General features: G+C 41.2%; 1 protein-coding gene across 1 annotated transcript; it reads left to right on the top strand.

Annotated features, from left to right (window-relative positions):
* The first annotated feature begins 1896 nt into the window (after positions 1–1896).
* On the top strand, positions 1897–2748 carry LOC142166975 (uncharacterized). The gene is made up of 3 exons (XM_075227096.1): positions 1897–1942; positions 2135–2530; positions 2663–2748. The coding sequence occupies exons 1-3, from the start codon at positions 1897–1899 to the stop codon at positions 2746–2748; spliced, it is 528 nt and encodes a 175-aa protein (XP_075083197.1).
* The last annotated feature ends 19477 nt before the right edge of the window (positions 2749–22225 follow it).

Here is a 22225-nt window from a genome sequence, read left to right as displayed (position 1 = left end):
AGACCTTAAACCACCGAACAAAACGCTAATTCTTAAAACGACCGGCCGGGTCGTTAGCTGTAGATCTAAAGGGAACTAAAAAATTAACTAAGAAATTCCCACAGACAACGCCAAATTATTTGACAAAAAAATATAGATCTTGGGTCAACTAATTAAATTTATACAAATGAGGGTTAGTCTTGGTTAATAATAATATCATAAAGACGAAATTCTCGGTAGTGTCATAAATAGCACGTAGATCTATTCCAAAAGCTATGACTGTGTATAATAATCAATATTTAAGAACCCAAACAAAGTAATGGAGCATTAAATAATTAATGATGAATAGTAATAGATGACATTTATGTAAATAGAACAAATTAGTCACCCGAGAAAATATGAAATCAATGGATATTCTTTTTGACAATGATGAACGATGGATAAGCCTTTGAGTATCCGAGATATTCTCGGATCCAATGAAAAAGTATGAACAAGAATCTTAGTGAAAATGTTATTTTTGTAGGCTTGCAAGAAGACGGGATTCTCCCTTTAAAGTCAAAGTGTATTTTACAAATGAATATCTCATGTCCCTTATCATTGTGTCTCTTTTTATTTATAGGGAACATGTTCCTAGAAACCCTAATAGTACAGGTGCAGAGAATATCCATTAGAATATTCTTTTTAATGTCCTATCTTGAAACTAGCCGTTATAATTCTGTCAAGGATATTCGACCTCGGCCTTGATCCTTGATGACTCCTCGACTTCAGGCCTTGTTGACTATTCGATCACGGCCTTCATTGTTTCTTAGATCACTTCGACACGTGGCGGCGTGGATATATTTTACTAATTAAAGCTATTTTGACTTGAGTATTCTAGAGATAGATTTTGACTCATACAATCTTAAAGATGTAATAAATTGTTAGCATTTTATCTTCATCAAAATATTCTCAGATGTGTTAATCAGCTTGAAGTGCTCCTGAAAGTATATTGGTTTAGTAAGAGACAGATAATCACTATTCACTAGTATTAAATGTTTGAGGGAGAACGTACGTAATGCGTTGATTTTGCTAAAATGGTCACTGACTGTGAATTTCAAACATTCAACCACATAGTATAAAGTCTAAACAAAAGAGTGATCTGAATTAACTGTTCCGAAAAGGCTTGTTATTACAATGTCACAATGCAAAAGGTAATATTAAAAATTAGTAACATCGTCTAAATTAATCGCCGCAGGTTCCATCAATTTGAAGTAATAATAAGTGACGTCTGAACATGTAGGATGATGAACTAGGACATAATTGAAATCCAAGTGGCACTGTCTTTCACCTGCTTTTCTAAAAAAATTATAAAGTAGTATTTTTTTTCTTCGTTGTGTATCTCGTGTTAGTTCTTTATAACCATGTTTTCTCGTGGCATTTTCTTTAAAATTTTCGATTTTGAAAACGTATAAAAAAGTTCATTTTCATCAATTAATTAGATACTGATATTCTCTCTTGCCCATATTCTCTCTTACCCATTTTTTCAATCAATCACGCTCACTAGTATGTTGGATTTTGCATCTGTTACTGCTACTGTTTTCTAGAATAATTAGTTGTTTAATTTTAGGAGGAGACTGCTAGAAGATTCAGAATTTTAATTATAGTAAGAGTTTAGTAATTTAGTTGTAGGAGGAGTCTACTACTTTATTTATTTGGCTATTTAAAGTCCTATGATTAATAAATTTTTATAGACAATTTTTTCAATCATATTTTCAATCTTCTTGCTGCTTGCATATTTTTTTTAAAATCTATAACAGTGGTATCAGAGCGTCCATTGATCTTGACGGATCTCTGAATTCGCTGAAAAACAACCAATTTCAACCACTTTTAAACCATACGCATTTTTACCCATACCGATTTTTAACCAAATTTTTAACAATGGCAAGCAACAGTCTCTCTTTGAATATCCTACAAACTTTCACTGGTGAAAACTATTAGATTTGGTCGGTGAAGATGAAATCTTATCTTGAAGCTTATGATCTATGGGAAGTTGTAATGGAAGACAAACTTATACAACCACTTCCTGCAAATCCTATCCTTGCCCAAATCAAAGCTCATTCAGATGAGAAAACCAAAAAATACAAAGCCAAAACTATAATTTAAAATTCAGTTGCAGGTTCAATCTTCTCTAAAATCATTGCATGTGAGACAGCAAAAGAAGCTTGGGAAACACTCAAACAGGAGTATCAAGGAAGGGAACGAGGCAAACAAAATCAGATTTTAAATTTGAAAAGAGATTTTGAATCTCTTAGAATGCAAGATGATGAGACCATCGCTAAATATTCTGACCAAATTTCTTTAATTGTCAATAAAATCAGGTTAGTTGGCGAGGATTTCAAAGATGACAGGATAGTTAAAAAAATTCTTGTGACAATTCCTGAGAGATTTGAATCCAAAATTTCCTCTCTAGAAGAGTCTAAAGATCTCTCTACCATCTCTGTGGCAGAATTAATAAGTGTTCTTCAAGCACAAGAGCAAAGAAGGGCCTTCAGACAAGACAAAGTTACTGAGGGTATTTTTTATGCGAAACACCAAAAAGAAAAAGTCGATTATCCTTAATGCAAATATTGCAAAAAGAAAACACACTTAGAAAATTTTTGTTGGTAGAGACCTGATGCATTATGTGAAAATTGCAAACAAAAAGGTCATGTTACACTAGTGTGCAAGTTCAAAGATGCTCATGCACAAGCACTAATAGCAGAAGAAGGAATTGAGGATGCTCTTCTTTAGATTGCAGCAACAGAAGCAAGGAGGAGTGTTGGATTTTGCATCTGTTACTGCTACTGTTTTCTAGAATAATTAGTTGTTTAGTTTTATGAGGAGTCTGCTAGAAAATTCAGAATTTTAATTATAGTAAGAGTTTAGTAATTTAGTTGTAGGAGGAGTCAACTACTTTATTTATTTGGCTATTTAAAACCCTATGATTAATAAAATTTTAGAGACAATTTTTTCATTCCTATTTTCAACTTTCTTGCTGCTTGCATATTTTTTTTAAAATTCATAACATAGTATCCATTTCATATTTTATACTGCCATAATAACGGCAATAATATGAAAGCTTCTTATTTTAATAATAACAGTAATCGATCTGACTCTCATTAAACAAGTATCTCATACTTATTTACCAATAATAGATTCATCCAGGCTGGACCCACGTAGGATCAAGATCGTTAAAATGAATGCGCTTCGTTGAAATTTTGGGTTAAATTCTGTAAAATGCGTAAATATATATATTCTTTGAACTTATTTGACACGAGTTGATCCTGTGGAAAGATGGTCTAGCTGGTTCAATGTTGGGCAAGGGTTAGGAGTTCGAAATCTGAGTAAATTTTGCGTAGTTTTATTCTGCGTCAGCATGTGCATCACAAATACAAGTGCATGTCATTTTAATGCTAAAGGGTCTCGTAGACAATAAATTTAGAGAAAATAAAATAAAGACTTCGTAGTATTTTATTTCAAATTATATTAGTGTACAATTTCTATGAATCCTCTGATTCTACTTTTCAACAGTAAATAAAAAAGTCTTCGAGCTTAATCTTGAACTTTATTTTATTTTAATCCAAGTGCTTGAGGCCTGATCTTGATCTGGACGTATTTTTAATCCAAGGGCTTGCAGCTTGTTCTTGAATCTTCGTCTTGATCTTTTAATTCTTAAAACACTTGAATGCTTGTAGCTTTTAGAGAAATCTGCAGCGTTTGATCCACGAGCTCCCTCTTGCTTCTTGTTATAACTTCTGGTGTCTTTTCTGAGTTATGAAGACCCCTATTTATAGTTGTGGGAGGGAAGAGTTATAATAAGAACAAACTCTTTCCGACCAATCAAATTTAAGTGTGACAAGGCCGCATTTGATTGGCCAGAACATGTCACTTGCACACGTGGCGCGGTACCCTTTAATTTGACTTGGCATGCCTTGTCATTTTGACACATAGCACAATCCTATTTGCTCTTCCATTTGACTTGGTGCGCCACGTCATTTGACACGTGGCACCAAACTGGGCCTTTAGGAAGATGACATCTTGGGCTTAATGAAGTAGGCTCATCACTTTAGCCCAATTAAATGGGTTAGCCCAATGAATTAAGACTTAGTTATTTAATCCATATATGTTGGAATTATATAACTAATCCAATTATATTAGCCCAATAAATTTATTTGGACTAATATATTTAAAACATAGTCCGCATTATTTTATCGATTTAAATTCGATAAAATTTAAATGCTTACAAATGCCTCCTACTTCAAAGCTTGTCACGGTGTTTAAACCTTTTACCGACTAAACTTAAAGTATTTACGGAGTATTGAATTCGGAGTTCTGAGTCAAGTAGAAACTGTGCCCATAATTTATTCCTTGAGATTATGAATGTCAGTTCATAAAATAAGAATAATGCCAAATTACGTAGGCATATAATTCTTGGCACTTGAACCACCATTGCCAAAGATTTCATTGTTTCCTTTATTAGCAAAAGAATAAAATAGTAGTGGTTAGGCTTGAATAAGTTAGATTCACTTGTATTCTTAGTTCATTTACGTAGAAATCTACTTTGATATCTTTGCCAGCGAAACTCCTACTTCGAGTCCACTAACTGTCGCCGCCTCCATCAGCCAAATCCTTGTAGGAAACAATTTGTAGTAATGTACCACATCGACAATAACTTCCCAAAGCCCTCTTTCAAAGATCTATATAAACCGTAGGCTGTTAAATCTTTTAGCATCAATTACAGTGTTTGCAAGCTGCATCGATCCTACTTTTGACGATTAGGGACATTGGCATGAAGGTAATTTCTTCTTCTTTTCTTATGCTTTCTTCTTTGTTTTACTCTGTTGTCTCTCTTTTTTTTTTTTAAAGTAACTTCGCCAAACTACGAAGTCCTTTATAAGTTCGAGATGAAGACCTTTAAAAGTTCGTGATGAACACCTCTAAAATTTGCGGCGGAAACTCATAAAAATTCACAATGAAGACCTTAAAGGCTCATGGTCAAGATTTTTAAAAGTTCACATTAAAGACCTTTAAAAGATCACGGTGACGATTGTCGCGCCCCTCTTTCTTGCGAAATCGGGTTTCGACACGTGACAACTCTTTAACAGGAAGGTGATAAAAGAGAGAGTCGCCACCTAACGGGTTTGAGGTGCGTTAGGGATCCTATTTGCAAATAACTCTGGTTTAACCAGTTTGCGTCACCAAAGATCGGGTAAGGGCTCAAATTACTTCGAAGAAAAGGTGTTAGGCACTCTTCGAGGTCCACAACTGTGGATCCCGACCGAACTTGAATTATATGAATTAGTCAAATAGTCAGAAAGAAAAAAAAAAAGAATGAAAAAAAATCATTATTAGAAAGTACTTGAGTAAACACAGATAATTGGTTTAAAGACAAGATGGGGGGTCCTAAGTTTTTTAGCCTAAAGGATCACCCCGTGCAACATAAATAATACTTCGTAACTCCCTCGAGGTGGGGTGTTACTCGTATTATTCAGTGGGCACAGACTATCATCTCCTGCTACCCAATTACTATCTTTAAGTTTTTACCTAAGGCGCACTAGTTGATTCTAAGTCGTGCCTTATGCGTGCACTACCCGTCCCATGCCTAAGGTCCAGGAGGCGCTTGGACCTCTATTTTGGATGGTTTCTAGACTTAGCTTAGGCTGCTCAGAAATGATAAAACTAGGCGACATACAAAACAAGTTGAACTTCATGTAAAAGCAATTAAGGGCTCAAGTTAGCCTCCACACTTAGACAATAAATGCACGCAAACAAATTAGGCGAGTGACAATTTCAGAATTAATAGAGTCTTAAATCCTATAGTCATAGCTTCTAGGTGATTCTGGATTTTAAACGTACAGGCAGTTTCAGAGTAAGATGCCATTTTAGATACAATTTCTAAGCGACTACACAGTCTTCCTGTTGATTACAGATTATAAGCGATTAAACCTATAGACAAGATATCTAGGTGATTTACACAGTAGTTGGCAGCGATAACTATTGAAGATACTTAGAATTACTCAGTTTGATCATATAGGCATATTTTCTAATAGTGGCAACAAAACAATATTGAAAGTTCAATATTAATACTTAAAAGTGAGTGGTATTAATCTATAGGCAGGATTTCTAACGATTAACGATTGAAATTGATTTTTTTATACTTAGCTCCTATAGGTATGTCTCCTAGGTGGGTAGTATAATAGCGAATTAACCAATTAAAACCCTATAGGGATGATTTCTAAATGCAGATTTTGTAGAACATAAGCTAACATAGCCTTATAGTCATAGTATCTAATGAATATGCTGCAGTTATGTAAATTGAAAGATTGGTCATTGACACTTTATTTCCTATAGGCATGGTATCTAATAAAACACATCGGAGCAGAATATGTTAAACGAATTAAACACTCAGTTCCTATGGGCAGGTTATCTAACAACACATAAGAGCATAACATGTTGAGTAAATTAAAAATCTATAGGTAGGATTTCTACCCGTTCATGCAAATATTAGAATAAACCCATTTTTTCAATTTTACTAACACTCCAATTGTTATTACAATATTATTACAGGCCCAATGAATAAATCAAATTACAAAGTTACAAAATCACTATAGTGGGCCTAAGACAGGCCCAAAGTACACCCAGCCTGGCCAGGCCTTCAAATTCGCATCCATACAGGTTTCAACACAGCCCAGAAACCACAAGAGAACTTGGATGATACCCAACATCCATAGTTGATCAAAAGATTCAGAAAATAGTCATTTACACAAGCCAATTAGCTTATTCAGTAGGCATAGAGAGGGACATAATTGAGCAGTCAAGAAGAAAATGGCCAAGAACCTTAGGCCCTAGTGTGTCAGAGTTCACAAGGATCTCAAAGTGGACCCCGAACAGTGCTCACGCTAGGGAGGTTAATAGAGAGGTTTTAGGAGGCCTTGGCTTTCAGCCGGCCAAGAATTAGAGACTCAGAACACAGAAAGAACCAATGAAAATAGTAGCAAAGTAACAAGGTCTAGAAAAGTGCATTTACATTTTTTGGAGTCAAACACTACAAATTGATCACATAATAGACATATCAACACAGAGGGTGCATGAGTTCAAGAAACTAGTTGATGCTGCAAGTTATCACATAACACATTGGGGCATGATATATTTGTATGAGGCAAAGAGTCTTAAACTTATGGGATTACAAAGTTAATGAGTAAAGAGACATTAGGCCAGCAAGACAAACAGTTATCATTAAATCAACAAGTTCAAACCTAAGGTTCAAGTTATGCTAAACATTGGGGCTTAAACAGTTCAACTTATACTAATGAGGCAAGCATAATCATAATTTAGGCAAAACTAGTATGAGAGGTTCCACTTAATTGCTATCGGTACAGAATTGAGCAGAGTGAGAACATACTGAGTGACAAACATAGTCATAGGAGCAAAACATAACTACAGTGAAAGATTTAACAGATTAGGGCATACTAATAACATAAATTAATCACTAAGAAATTCAAAATCAGGCAGGAAACATGATTAGGTAACACAGCTAATGCAAACACTCAGATTGTCAACACATTAAGCTAAACATGCTTCAAACTGTCCAAATTGCCTAAGTTAGATACAAAGATATTTTTTAGAACCAACAGTTTAGGCGTGAGACAATGCTAGAGAAGTTCATGCTATAGGCAGAATCATACATGAAGAGAGTCAAGGGATTATATCAAGTCATGTAATTTCAGAAAACATAGATATGCTAATTAGAACATAATGGAATAAACATTGCGAAGGTTGAGAAACTAACCAGTTATTGCTCATAAAACAAGAAAAGAACATCAATATGACCCAGAATCCCAGATGTGTCAAGTTCCCAAGGGTTTCAAAGAACCCAGGGCACTGCTCACACCCAAGAAAGGTCGGAAAAGTAGGAAATTTGATGGCCTTGGCTTTCATTCGGCCAAGAGTCAAAAACAAGAGAATGAATAAACACAGAGTAAAGCCCTAATTTTTCAGTAGTGATTTTTAGTGATTGAAGTCCTCTTTAGAAGGGAATGGGGGAGGGGTTTATATAGTAGTAAAATCGAACATCAAACAAGGGAGACAAAGTGATTTAAGCAACAAATAAGGTAAATAAACATGCAAATCAGTCAAAAAATCAATTTAAGGGATCTGTAAATCCTAGTTTTTAGGAAAAGTGAAAATCAACAGAATCTAAACAAATAATCGGACTCACAGTAGCATAGGACGAATATAGATAAAATAATACTCAAAATTAGGGGTTTGAACCAATTTTGGTTTGATTTTGATGAGATCTGCTTGCCATGTTTAGGTAAGCACTACAGGAGAATAACCAGTACCAAAAATGGGTCGAATATGGTAAGAAGTGATAATCAAATCCTATATTCAGTGGGATTAGGAGAAGATTTTAAGGGTGGCGGGTTTAGCGTTCTTCAGAGAGGGAGGGAAGGTTGAGAGAATATGAAGGCGGCAGGTTACGGGATTATGGGTTAGGGTTTCTGGGAGGGTAACTAAAAGGGAGAGAAATAACAAAGGTCGTTGATCTTGAAAGATCAACGAGCAGGATTAAAAAAAGTGAGTGGGGCGGGTTAATTAACGGGTACTGACCGGATTTTTTGGTTAAGGGATTTTTGGTTTGGGTTGGGGTTATTGGAATAGGGTATTGGGGTTTTGGGCCATTTATTTGGTCCGAAATTGTTTAGAAATTGGGGTAATTTTTAAATACCCAATATTTATCAAAAACTAATTTATAAAAGTAATTAATAAATAAAAAAAATATTATTTGTGCACTAAAATAATTACAAATAATAACTTGGCATTATAAAAATATAAAAAATTATTTTGGCACAATAATGTAATTATACATGAATATAGGCTATTATTGTAAAAATGTACAATTATCTTAAAAATGCAAATGTAATTATAAAACAAATGGAGTAAAATATTATAAAACATACATGTTGGTGTAAAAAATAAGTTTGGATGATTAAATCATCATAAAAATAATTTTAAGGTTAATTATTGGATATTTATACAATAAAATGCAAAAAGAAATTTATTTAAAGCTTTTATAAATTATGGAAAATTATGAAAAAATGCTTGTATAGGTTTATAAACTAAATGATGATGCAAATATACTATTTTTAAATATATATATATATATATATATATATATATATATATATATATATATATATATATATTTTTTTTTTTTAAATGAGGGCAAAATTGGGTATCAACAACTGCCTCTCTTTACCCAGGAATGATGAAAGAGTTGTCGGGTAAAGAAATGATGACCGTTTTGACCGAATGGGATGATTTGAAAAAATAAAGGCCGAACTCCGGTTTCTGAGTTGCCTACATATCCCTGAGTTTACGAGAATTAAGCCGTGTGTAGTTCTGGATCCAACGGTGGAATAAGGCGATGGAGTTGTTATAGGAACGGACAAGCTCTTCTGGATAGGATGATATCGGAATAGTGAATGGATGTACCTTAGAATGGTTATGGATATTTGAACGGTTATCAGATGGGAATGGGTAACGGACGGTGGTTGTTTACGTTTGAAATAATTGCAGGATGTGAACGTTGAAAGGAAACCGGAGCAAAGATTGCTCCCGTTAGGAGAATGGTTACTTCCTGGAATACCTGCAAAACTTAAAACACAATGCATGCAGTGTATATCGCGATAATTTAAACAAGATGAAAATTCCCTTTGGACTATGAAAGCTATCTTTGGATGATGGGTATGATGTCCTTAGACCATAATGTCCTGGGCCATGAATTGCGTGATAAGGGATTCGCAGGCCATGAAATGATGTTCTCGGGCTATGAAAATGGTGCCTCTAAACTATGACGCCTTTGAATAATGATGTGCAATATTGAGAGTTCCTCAAGCCATGGCATGGTATCTTCTGGCTATGAGGATGATGCCTTCGGACTATGATGCCTTCGGACAAAAATGGTGGTATTTCAGCCCATGAGATGCAAAGACATAACGTTTGGTTATGTGAAGCGAAACAAGACAGAGCTTGGTCTTGTGTAAGGTCGGGGGCAGAGCTTAGTCCCGAGGTGGAGAATAGTGCTAGATTTCAAGTAGCGTAGCATTTGGGGTTACGCAAGGAAAGGTAGAGCTTAGCCTTATGCGACTAGGGAGGCAATGCTTAGCCTCATACGAAATAGGAGACAATGCTTAGTCTCATGCAAGTAGGAAGTAGGGCTTAGCCTTATACAAGATGGGAGACAATGCTTGGTCTCATGCAAGAGGAGGCAGGGCTTAGCCTCATGCAAGTGGGAGACAATGCTTAGTCTCGTGCAGGGGAAGGCAATGCTCAGCCTTATGTAATTTAGGAGACAAAGCTTAGCCTCATGCAAGCGGGAGACAATGCTTAGTGTCATGCAGGAAAAGGCAACGCTTAGCCTTATGCAATTTAGGAGGCAGAGCTTAGCCTCATGAAAAGGTGGAGACAATGCTTAATCTCATGCAGGAGAAGGCAGTGCTTAGCCTTATGCAATTGAGGAGGCAAGGCTTAACCTCATGCAAAGGTGGAGACAATGCTTAGTTTCATGCAGGGGAAGGCAGTGCTTAGCCTTATGCAATTGAGGAGGCATGACTTAACCTCATGCAAAGGTGGAGACAATGCTTAGTCTCATCTAGGGGAAGGCTGTGCATAGCCTTATGCAATTAAGGAGGCAAGGCTTAGCCTCATGCAAAATAGAGACAATGCTTAGTCTCATGCAGGGGAAGACAGTGCTTACCCTTATGCAATTAAGGAGGCAGGGCTTAGCCTCATGCAAAATAGAGACAATACTTAGTCTCATGCAATGAATAGATAATAAGTAGTAGCAGAGTATTTCTTAGTTGGAAATGTGTTTGCGCTTGGCAGCTTTGTCGTTATGAAGACAGTGATTCTGAGGTGTGCCCGAATTTGAGAATATTTCTTGTTCCTGCATCCAAAGGACAATCATGAATTTTACAGGGAAGATTGGTTCGTGCCTCCGCCTGCCTGCTTTGCTTTGATCTGTAATGAAGTCCTGCTTGAGTTACCACGGGTAGCATCTGGCTGTTTCATAAAAAATAAAGTTTTCAAAAATGTGCGTGCATATGATGAATGTAGTTATTTAAAATACATTAGTATGCAATATCGAATAAATTAGATGAACCAATGACTATGACACTTTAGAGACATTGCGACTTCCTTAGAATTTTGAGGGTCCTCAAAATTCTTCCCCAGTTTACTTAGGCGATTCTCTGACCGTTCTACATATGATGACGTTGGCTGGACTTGCTCCGGAAGTTTGAGGGTCCTCCTCAAAATTCTACCCTAGTTTCTGGTTGTGGAAAAAATGAAAATTTTATTGAATTGTGACCGAACCCACAGGGCTGCCTACGTATCTCCTCTTAAACGGGAATCAGGTCGAGCATAGTTCAATTACATCAGATGAAGAAATGCGAACATTCTAAACATAATATCTTTTGACTGCGTCTGAATTGATAGGCTTTGGCCAAACCTCTCCATCCATTTCTGCGAGTATGAGTGCTCCTCCTGTTAGTACTCTGTGAACCATGTAGGGCCCTTGATAATTGGGCAAAAATTTCCCTTTGGCTTCATCTTGATGCGGGAAGATCCGCTTCAGTACCAGTTGCCCCAGTGCGAACTATCTAGGTTTGACCATTTTGTTGAAAGCTCTGGACATCCTATTCTAATAGAGTTAACCATGACACACGACATTCATTCTTTTCCCGTCAATGAGAGCTAATTGTTCATAGTGGCTTCTTATCCATTCTGCATCACTAAGTTCAGCTTCTTGTATAATTCTTAAAGAAGGAATTTTAACCTCGGCAGGAAAGACAAATTTGGTACCGTAGACCAGCAAATGGGGAGTTTCTACGGTTGATGTGTGGACTATGGTACTGTATCCCAATAAGGCAAATGGTAAGTGTCTACCATCTTCCTCAGTAATTTCTTGATATTCTTGTTTGCGGCCTCCACGACTCTATTCATTTGAGGCCTGTATGTTGTGGAATTCTTGTGCTTGATTTTGAAGGTCTCGCACATAGCTTTCATTAGGTCACTGTTGAGATTGACGGCGTTGTCGGTGATGATGGACTCTGGAACCCCGAATCGGCAAACAATACGATCTCTAACAAAATTTGTGACGACTTTCTTGGTTACAACTTTGTAGGATGCATCTTCGACCCATTTTGTGAAGTAGTCTATGGACACTAAAATGAACTTGTGCCCGTTTGAAGCGGCGGACTCGATTGGTCCAATGACGTCCATTCCCCAAGCGACAAAAGGCCAAGGTGCATTCGTTGCATTGAGTTTATTTGGCGGCACTCGTATCATATCTGCATGTATTTGGCACTGATGACATTTCTGGACATACCTGATTCAATCTGTTTCCATAGTCATCCAAAAATAACTTGCCCTCGGTATCTTCTTGGCTAAAACGAAACCATTCATGTGTGGTCCGCATGTTCCAGAGTGTATCTCTTCGAGCAGTTTGGAAGCTTCCTTGGCGTCAACACACCGTAATAAAAGTAGGTCTGGAGTCCTTCTGTACAGAATTCTTCCACTTTGGAAGAAATGGTTGGACAATCTTCGGAGCGTGCATTTTTTAGTATGATTTGCATACTTCGGATACTCTCTTTTTGCTAAGTACTCCTTGATATCATGGAACTATGGATTCCCGTCTGCTTCTTCTTCAACATGAGCACAGTAAGCTGGCTGGTTATGAATCTTTACTGAAATGGGTCGATGAAATTCTTGTTCGGCTGCTGTATCATGGAGGACAAAATGGCTAATGCGTCTGCGAACTCATTCTAGATTCTCGAGACATGTCTAAACTCTATCTTCGTGAACCTCTTCATCATCTCTTGCACGAGATATAGATATGGTAATATCTTGGTATTCTTTGTTGCCCATTCTCCCTGCACTTGATGTACCAGAAGATCTGAATCAACAATTACCAGTAATTCCTGGATATTCATGTCAACAGCCAAATTGAACCCTAATATGCAAGCCTCATATTCTGGCATATTATTGGTGCACGGAAATCTGAGTTTCGTGGATACTGGATAATGTTGACGTGTTTCTGACACCAAAACGGCTCCAATACCCACTCCTTTAAAGTTTGCGGCTCCATAAAAAAACATTCTTCATCCTTCGTATGCTTCGATGATATCTTCTCCTACGAATGATACTTCGTCATCAGGAAAATACATTTTTAGTGGTTCGTATTCTCTCCGCTAATGCTTGTCCCTTAACCGCCTTCTGAGTCACATAGACGATGTCAAATTCACTCAACAATATCTGCCATTTTACCAGCTTCCTTGTAGGCATGGGTTTCTGGAAGATGTATTTCAGAGGATCCATCCTTGATATGAGATATGTGGTATATGCACAAAAGTAGTGCCTCAGTTTCTGGGCTATCTAGGTCAAAGCACAGGAGGTGCGTTCCAGCAAAGAATATCGTGCTTCGTAGGATGTGAACTTCTTACTCAGATAATATATGGCATGTTCTTTACTTCCCGTCTTGTCGTGTTGTCCCAAGACACAACCGAAAGCCCCATCTAATATGGAGAGATAGAGTAGGAGTGGTCTACCAGGTTCTGGCGGGACCAGGACTTGCGGTGTGAACAAATATTCTTTGATTCTGTCAAAAGCTTTCTGGAAGTCTTCAGTCCAATTGGTTGCGGCATCCTTCTTTAACATTTTGAAGATCGGCTCACAGATCATGGTTAATTGTGCTATGAAGCAGCTAATGTAATTAAGATGTCCCAAGAAGCTCATCACGTCTTTCTTGTTCTTCGGAGGTGGCAAATCCTGGATAGCTTTGACCTTTGATGGGTCTAGCTCAATTCCTCGGTGGCTGACGATGAATCCCAACAACTTTCCTACGGGGACCCCGAAGGCACATTTTGCGGGATTTAATTTCAAACTGTACCTCCGAAGCCGATCAAATAATTTCTCCAAGTCTGCTTTGTGATCTGTACTCTTCTTGGATTTGATGATGATGTCATCCACATATACCTCTATCTCCTTATGTATCATGTCATGGAAAATAGTTGTCATGGCCCTCATATAAGTGGCCCCAGCATTCTTCAGACCAAACGATATCATTTTATAGCAGTACACCCCCACGGTGTAATAAAAGCTATCTTTCGACATCCTCTTCATCTATCCAGATCTGATGATATTCCGCGAAGCAATCCACAAAGGATTGGAGTTCATGCTTGGCGCAGTTGTCGATCAGTATGTGTATGTTGGGTAACGAGAAATCATCTTTGGGACTTGCTCTGTTTATGTCTCGATAATCGACGCATACTCTGACTTTCTCATCCTTCTTCGAAACTGGCACGATGTTAGCCAACCAAGTTGGATATTCAACTACTCTGAGAACCTTAGCTTTGATCTGCTTAGTGACTTTTTCTTTGATTTTTAGACTCATATCTGGCTTGAACTTTCTGAGCTTCTACTTTACTGGCGAACACATTGGGTTGGTGGGTAGTTTATGAGCCACTATAGACGTGCTCAAACCAGTCATATCATCATAAGACCTATCATGGGCGGCTTTCCAGCCATGCCCCATGATCCCTTGGACGCGCCCCGTGGCGTCCTGGCCAGCCTCCCAACGCCCGTCGCCACGGTCGGCCACATGGTCTCGGCAGCTCCAAGTGACAAGCGCGCATGCGCCTCTGTCGCCCCACCGATAGCCATCGCCAGCGCCCAGCCACAGGCAAAAGCCAACAGCGCCGCGCGCGCAGACAATGCCGCGCGCGCAGACCCTGATGCTAAAGACAAAGTTGCTGCCAACGGACTTGCTGCTGCTTTGTAGAAGACTAAGTCCTTTCCATTGTAAATATAGAGTAGTTTTGCTGCATTTTATTTAAGTGTGATTTTCCAGCTTTCATAGGTCTAGTCATGTAACTTTGGTTTATTTTTTTTAAGCATTATTAAGGGGGACCAAGCAATCAAAACTTTCAAGTAAGCAAACAATTCTCTGTACTGGTGTCTCTCCCCCCGACACCGTCTTGTTTTCTGTAATAGCTTTCATTCAATGCAATCAAGCTTTCTTTCATTCTCAATTCTCTTTTCTGCTCTCTTTCAATTGCTCATGACATTGGTTTTCCCGTACGGCACTGACAATCTAGTCTAGCGTACGGAGGGGACCTCAGTTGGCGGACAGCAACCGTACTGACATCGGTTGCCTAGCCTTACGTCGCCCTTCCAAGGAACTTCAGGAAGGCACCGCGTAACAGTTGGTATCAGAGCCTAGGCTCGACATCGGACGAGGGATCACATTGCAATTACCACCATTTCTGACCATGGTGAATTATGGGGATCGCATCGCGACCCTTGAGGGAACGGTTGACGCATTACGGCCCATCGTGGAAATGGTGCCCGATCTAAAAACCAGCCTAGTGCAAAGGTTGGACGACCTGGACCGCAGACTCATCCAGGCCGAAGTTGACATAGAAAACATCAGCCGCGACTCTGAAGGAGACCGGCAAACAGCAGCCACAGAGGCAGCTGAAATTTTTGGTAAATTTGAGGTCCTCCAGCAGGAGCGTGCCGAGGATTTAGCCAACAGGGAACAAGAGGCAGACAGGGTGACTGCCATGCAACAAACCATTGACAACTTGACAGGCCAGCTCAATGTTGTCAATGCTGCTTTACAAGGCCTACTTCGAGGAGGCGGAAACCAATTTGGGGGTGGTGTGAACCTCGCCCCCATGGCACAAAAGCTGAAAATTCCTGAGCCAAAGCCATACAGTGGAGCTCGGAATGCCAAAGAAGTGGAAAATTTCATTTTCGACATCGAGCAATACTTCGATGCCGTGGGAAGCCTGGAAGAAGCTAAGAAGGTAGCAACTGCTGCCATGTATCTTCAGGGTGATGCCAAACTCTGGTGGCGGGTGAAGTACGAAGCCATCAAGGCAGGTGAAGATGCCCTCGACACATGGGCGGAACTGAAGGCAGCCATACGCCTACAGTTCTTCCCCGAAAATGTTGAGTACAATGCTAGGAGAAAGTTGCGGGAGCTCCGCCAGACCAAATCAGTGCGAGATTACGTGCGGGAATTCTCCGCGCTCATGCTGAACATCCGGGACATGGGGGACAAAGACAAACTCTTCACCTTCCTGGAAGGGTTGAAACCTTATGCCCGGATGGAGTTGCAGAGACAAAGGGTAGACACGTTGCCTAAGGCAATCCAAGCAGCAGAGTGCCTTGGGGATTACCAAGTGGAAGCCCGGAAGGATAGGCCTCAACAGCCTGTCCGAGGAGGATACAAAGGGGGCCAACCAAACACTAGTGGCCCTAGCAGAAGTGGAGGAGACCGGAGTGCACCCAAATCCAAGACTCCCTCTTCCGGCAGTACTAGTGCTGCATCTAACAACAATGATCGGGGGAGGAAGCCCCCCTCAGGATGTCGCCATTGCGGCAGACCACATTGGAATAATGAATGTCCACATGCACAGATGAACGCCCATCATGCTTTTGAGGATGGGACAGATGACGACGCCGATGATGCGGACCAGACCGAGCCAGTAGGTGCATTCAATGCAATTGTTGGCTCTATTTCTGAGCCCTTAGCGGGTACCAGTGCCGGTATCTGCAAGAAGAAGGACCCCTGTCCAATTGCCAGGAAAGGAAATAAGAAGGCGAATTTGAGGACTCCTCCTCATCAAGAGAGGACCCTAATGTTCGTTGACATGAAGGTAAATGGCAAGCCCATTCGGGCAATGATAGACACAGGTGCCACCCACAACTACTTAGCCTCGACTCAGGTGGAGCGTCTTGGACTAGTCGTAGGAAAGGGCAAAGGTCGTGTGAAGGCTATCAACTCACCACCTCAACCAGTGGGTGGAATAGCCAAAGAAGTACCAGTGAAGCTTGGCCCTTATGAAGGAAAGTTCAACCTGCGCGTAGTGATCATAGATGACTTTGAGTTAATCGTGGGGTTGGAATTCCTGAGACAGACCAATACCATGCCCGCACCGTATGCAGACATGCTACTGATGATGGGGGCAAATGGGGCCAAGCCCTGCATTATTCCGTGCATTCCCATGAAGATGGCAGCCGAGAACATCTCGGCCTTGCAGTTGAAGAAGGGGGTAAAAAGACATGAACCCACGTTCCTGGCTACCCTCTGCATGGAAGATATAGAACGCTCCTCGGGTCCCATTCCTGCACCCGTGAAGGAGTTACTTCTGGAATTTGAAGACATCATGCCACAAGACATGCCAAAGCGTCTTCCGCCTAGGTGAACTGTGGACCATGAGATTGAGTTGGTGCCGGGTGCGAAGCCACCTGCCCGGGCGCCATACAGAATGTCACAACCCGAACTCGCCGAGCTTCGGAGACAATTGACGGAAATGCTAGACACAGGGATCATTGTGCCCTCTAAGTCCCCATACGGGTCCCCTGTGCTATTCCAAAAGAAACATGATGGTAGTTTGCGACTCTGCGTGGATTACCGGGCTCTAAACAAAATCACCGTGAAAAACAAGTACCCTATTCCGCTAATGGCAGACTTGTTTGATAGACTGGGTGGTGCGACGGTATTCACCAAAATAGACCTGAGGACAGGTTATTGGCAAGTTCGGATTGCCGATGGTGATGAGCACAAGACGACCTGTGTGACAAGATATGGGTCGTACGACTTCCTGGTTATGCCCTTTGGCTTGACTAATGCGCCAGCCACATTTTGCACCTTGATGAACCAAGTCTTCCGAGAATACATTGATGAATTCGTCGTGGTTTATTTGGATGACATTGTGGTATATAGCCAGACACTAGAAGAACACCTGGAGCATTTGCGGAAGGTCCTAGCCCGATTGCGGGAGCACGAACTATATGCGAAGCTATCCAAGTGCTCTTTTGCTCAGAAACAAATTGACTTCCTCGGACATGTCATCGAGGAAGGGAGGATCAAGATGGACCAGCAGAAGATTCAGGCCATTACAGAATGGCCGCCTCCTAAGGATATACATGCCTTGAGGTCGTTCCTTGGCCTATGCAACTTCTATCGGCGGTTTGTGAAAAGTTACTCCCTCATTGCAGTGCCGTTGATAGAACTTCTCAAGAAGGCCACCCCGTGGGATTGGGGCCCCAAGCGGGCAAAGGCCTTCGACGCATTGAAGATGGCTATGTCCAGTAGCCCAGTCTTGGCCCTCCCTGACTTGGCCAAGCCATTCGAAGTGCAAATGGATGCCTCCGACTATGCACTTGGTGGAGTATTGCTACAAGAAGGGCATCCTGTAGCGTACGAGAGCCGGAAACTGAAGAATGCAGAGCGACGCTATGCTGCCCATGAGAAAGAATTATTGGCTGTCGTTCATTGCTTACGCCTTTGGAGGCATTATCTACTGGGAGCCCCATTCGTGGTCAAGACAGACAACACAGCCGTTAGCCATTTCATGACCCAGCCAAAGCTGAATGGACGACAGGCTAGGTGGCAGGAACTCCTAGCGGAATTTCACTTCAACCTGGAGTACCGAAGTGGAAAGACCAATCATGTTGCTGATGCACTCAGTCGGAGAGCTGATCTAGCATCGATGTGTGTACTCGCCGCCCTAAAGGGAAGCGAAGTAACCACCACCATAAAAGACCAGATACAGGATCTACTCATCAAGGATCCTGCTGCACAGTATTTGGTTGATTTGGTAGGACAGGGCAAGACTCGCCAGTTCTACACCGAAGATGGGTTCCTGAAGGTGAAAGGGAACCGACTTTATGTTCCTAAAGGAGGAGATCTGCGACGGACTCTTCTTGCAGAATGCCACGATACTTTGTGGGCCGGTCATCCCGGCGAGGAACGCACCATGGCATTGCTTCGCCGTGCATATTATTGGCCTCAAATGGTCGATGACGTCGCTCAGTATGTGAAGACTTGTCTAGTATGCCAGAAAGATAAGTCAGACCGCTTGACGCAGGCAGGGCTCTTGGAACCACTAGCTGTACCAAAAAGACCTTGGGAAAGCGTTTCCCTGGACTTCATCACCGGATTGCCCAAGGTCGGAGATCTCACAACTATCTTGGTTGTGGTGGATCGGTTTTCCAAGTATGCTACCTTTATAGCAGCCCCACAATATATATCAGCAGAAGATACAGCTCGACTATTCTTCTCTCATGTCGTCAAGTATTGGGGCTTACCTAAAGACATTGTTAGTGATCGTGACTCACGCTTCACTAGCAATTTTTGGACCCAACTCTTTAAGTGCCTCGGGTCAAAATTGAGTCATAGCTCAAGTTTTCATCCGCAATCTGATGGCCAGACGGAGCGATTCAATGGCATGCTAGAGGAATATCTCCGGCACTTTGTGACCGGATCGCAGAAGAATTGGGTGAAGCTTCTGGATGCTGCTCAACTGTGTTTCAATTCACAAAAGAGCTCAAGTACCAACAAAAGCGCTTTTGAAATTGTTACCGGACAGCAACCGCTACTCCCACACACAGTGAATGCACCAAACATGTCAAAATCTCCTCGGGTTGCCAGCTTCTCAAAAGAATGGAAGCAAAATTTGGAGATAGTGCGGAGCTATCTTGTCAAAGCCCAAAAGAGGATGAAGAGGCATGCTGATCAGAATCGCCGCTTTGTGGAATACCAGGTGGGAGACAAAGTGATGGTCAAAATCCCAAAGCGGTACTTGTTTGCAGGGGTCCATGACCCTCGCCTATTGCAAAAATATATTGGACCCTTGTCCATTGAAAGGCGCATTGGGAGAGTTGCATACCGGGTGGATACCCCAGCTTGGTGGAAAATCCATCCTGTTTTCCATGTCAGTCTCCTGAAACCTTTTCGGGAAGATATGAAGGATCCTTCACGAAGCCAACTCACAATACCAAGTATTCGAGGCCCCAATTCAACCGGAAAAAGGCGTGCTGAAGCTATTCTTGATGATCGAGTGATTCACGCCTCAAGAAAAGATCACCAGGAGTTCTTGGTGAAATGGCAGGGATGTGATGCAGAGGAGAATACTTGGGAGAGGGGAACAAACCTCAAAGCCTACAAGAGCCTGATTGATGATTACATTGCAAGGAAGGCGCCGAGGACGTCGCCAACTCAGGTGGGGGAGAATGTCATGGGCGGCTTTCCAGCCATGCCCCATGATCCCTTGGACGCGCCCCGTGGCGTCCTGGCCAGCCTCCCAACGCCCGTCGCCACGGTCGGCCCCGTGGTCTCGGCAGCTCCAAGTGAGAAGCGCGCATGCGCCTCTGTCGCCCCACCGATAGCCATCGCCAGCGCCCAGCCACAGGCAAAAGCCAACAGCGCCGCGCGCGCAGACAGTGCCGCGCGCGCAGACCCTGATGCTAAAGAAAAAGTTGCTGCCAACGGACTTGCTGCTGCTTTGTAGAAGACTAAGTCCTTTCCATTGTAAATATAGAGTAGTTTTGCTGCATTTTCTTTAAGTGTGATTTTCCAGCTTTCATAGGTCTAGTCATGTAACTTTGGTTTATTTTTTTTAAGCATTATTAAGGGGGACCAAGCAATCAAAACTTTCAAGCAAGCAAACAATTCTCTGTACTGGTGTCTCTCCCCCCGACACCGTCTTGTTTTCTGTAATAGCTTTCATTCAATGCAATCAAGCTTTCTTTCATTCTCAATTCTCTTTTCTGCTCTCTTTCAATTGCTCATGACATTGGTTTTCCCGTACGGCACTGACAATCTAGTCTAGCATACGGAGGGGACCTCAGTTGGCGGACAGCAACCGTACTGACATCGGTTGCCTAGCCTTACGTCGCCCTTCCAAGGAACTTCAGGAAGGCGCCGCGTAACAGACCATGCGAAAATATCTTTATATTATTTCAGGAAACGGGTGTATTCTTCTTTCTCTGATGGTGACAGGTGAATGCTTATGCGAGTTTCTTTGACTATTTCGGAATCTCCCAAGTTGACTATCTCAGTTTCGTCCAGGTTGGACTTACGATTGTTCTCAAAATCTTCAACTTCTCTAACAATTTCCTCAGGTATTATATCCTCTTCTTCTATTTCTTTTGAGTCACTATCCTTATGTTGTGCTGTCTCATTACATGTCACAGTTGTTGGTTCATCATGATAAGAAATAGTAATGATGTAGAGAGAAAAATGTAGAGAAGAGTAATAATAATAAAATAGCAAACCATTGATAATTATCAAGATGTCAAACAAAAGCGATTTTTAATGATTCAAACAAATGTTTCAAAGCAAAATATTGAAAATGTTTTAAAAATGCTCATTAGAATTATTTTCAAAATAAATGACACTAGCAGCCAGGCTACTCCGGAACTCGGCGGGCCCTTGATGGTGTGGCAGTCCAGTTCCTGAGAACAACTCCCTTCTCCACTGACTGGATGACGAGGCCTTCTTCCTCCTCCTCCTCAACTATTACACTACAGTCCATGTCTTCATCTTCCAAAAATATATTCCTTAAACCAGCTAGCACTTCATCTTCTTCGGATCCCAACATCATATCAGCCTGATGGAAGGAGTGGCTCAAATATGGTATCGGCTGCTCGAGAGGGTAATAAGGACCACGCCATTATGGTGACCAATTCTGATACTCGTGCCAGGTGTATTGATATCCCAGTCCAAAGGTCGTGCCGTGATGTTTTAACTGTATTAATTTGGTGATCCCTTGGAGATTCTTGCCGAGACCCTTGCCGGGTTCATACCCTGTCCATGCCAATATGCTTTCTTTTTTGCTACTCCACCATTTGTCCATCTCGATTGCGTTAACACGCTCAATGTGATGGTAAGTCTCTCCCCCTAACTTCCTCCTATTCTCCACAACCGGGATAGTGTGGTTGGTGTAAATAAGGTTACTCCCGTCTCCATGAATGATCACCTCCTGATGATTCCATTCGAACTTCACAGCTTGATGCAGAGTAGACGCTACAGCCTCAGCGGCGTGTATCCAAGGTCGTCCCAATAGCAGATTGTATGAGGCAGATATGTCAAGCACTTGGAATTCAACATCAAACCAAGTTGGACCCATTTGTAGGCAAAGGTTGGTTTCGCCGATTGTCACCCTTTGAGACCCATCAAACGTTTTTATGTTCATAGTTCCTGCTCGTATCTCATGCAAACTTTTACCTGACCTCTTCAACGGGCAAATGTTGAGACTTGAACCCCCATCTATCAGGACCCTAGCAATGAATTTGTCTTCGCACTGTACTGTGATATGCAACGCCCTGTTATGGCTCAACCCTTCTGGTGGCAATTCATCTTCGTGGAAAG

This window comes from Nicotiana tabacum, chromosome 2 (genome assembly GCF_000715075.1).
Source record: "Nicotiana tabacum cultivar K326 chromosome 2, ASM71507v2, whole genome shotgun sequence".
Lineage (NCBI taxonomy): Eukaryota > Viridiplantae > Streptophyta > Magnoliopsida > Solanales > Solanaceae > Nicotiana > Nicotiana tabacum.
The sequence above is the reverse complement of the archived record's forward strand: the minus strand, read 5'-3'. Positions and strand labels throughout refer to the sequence as shown.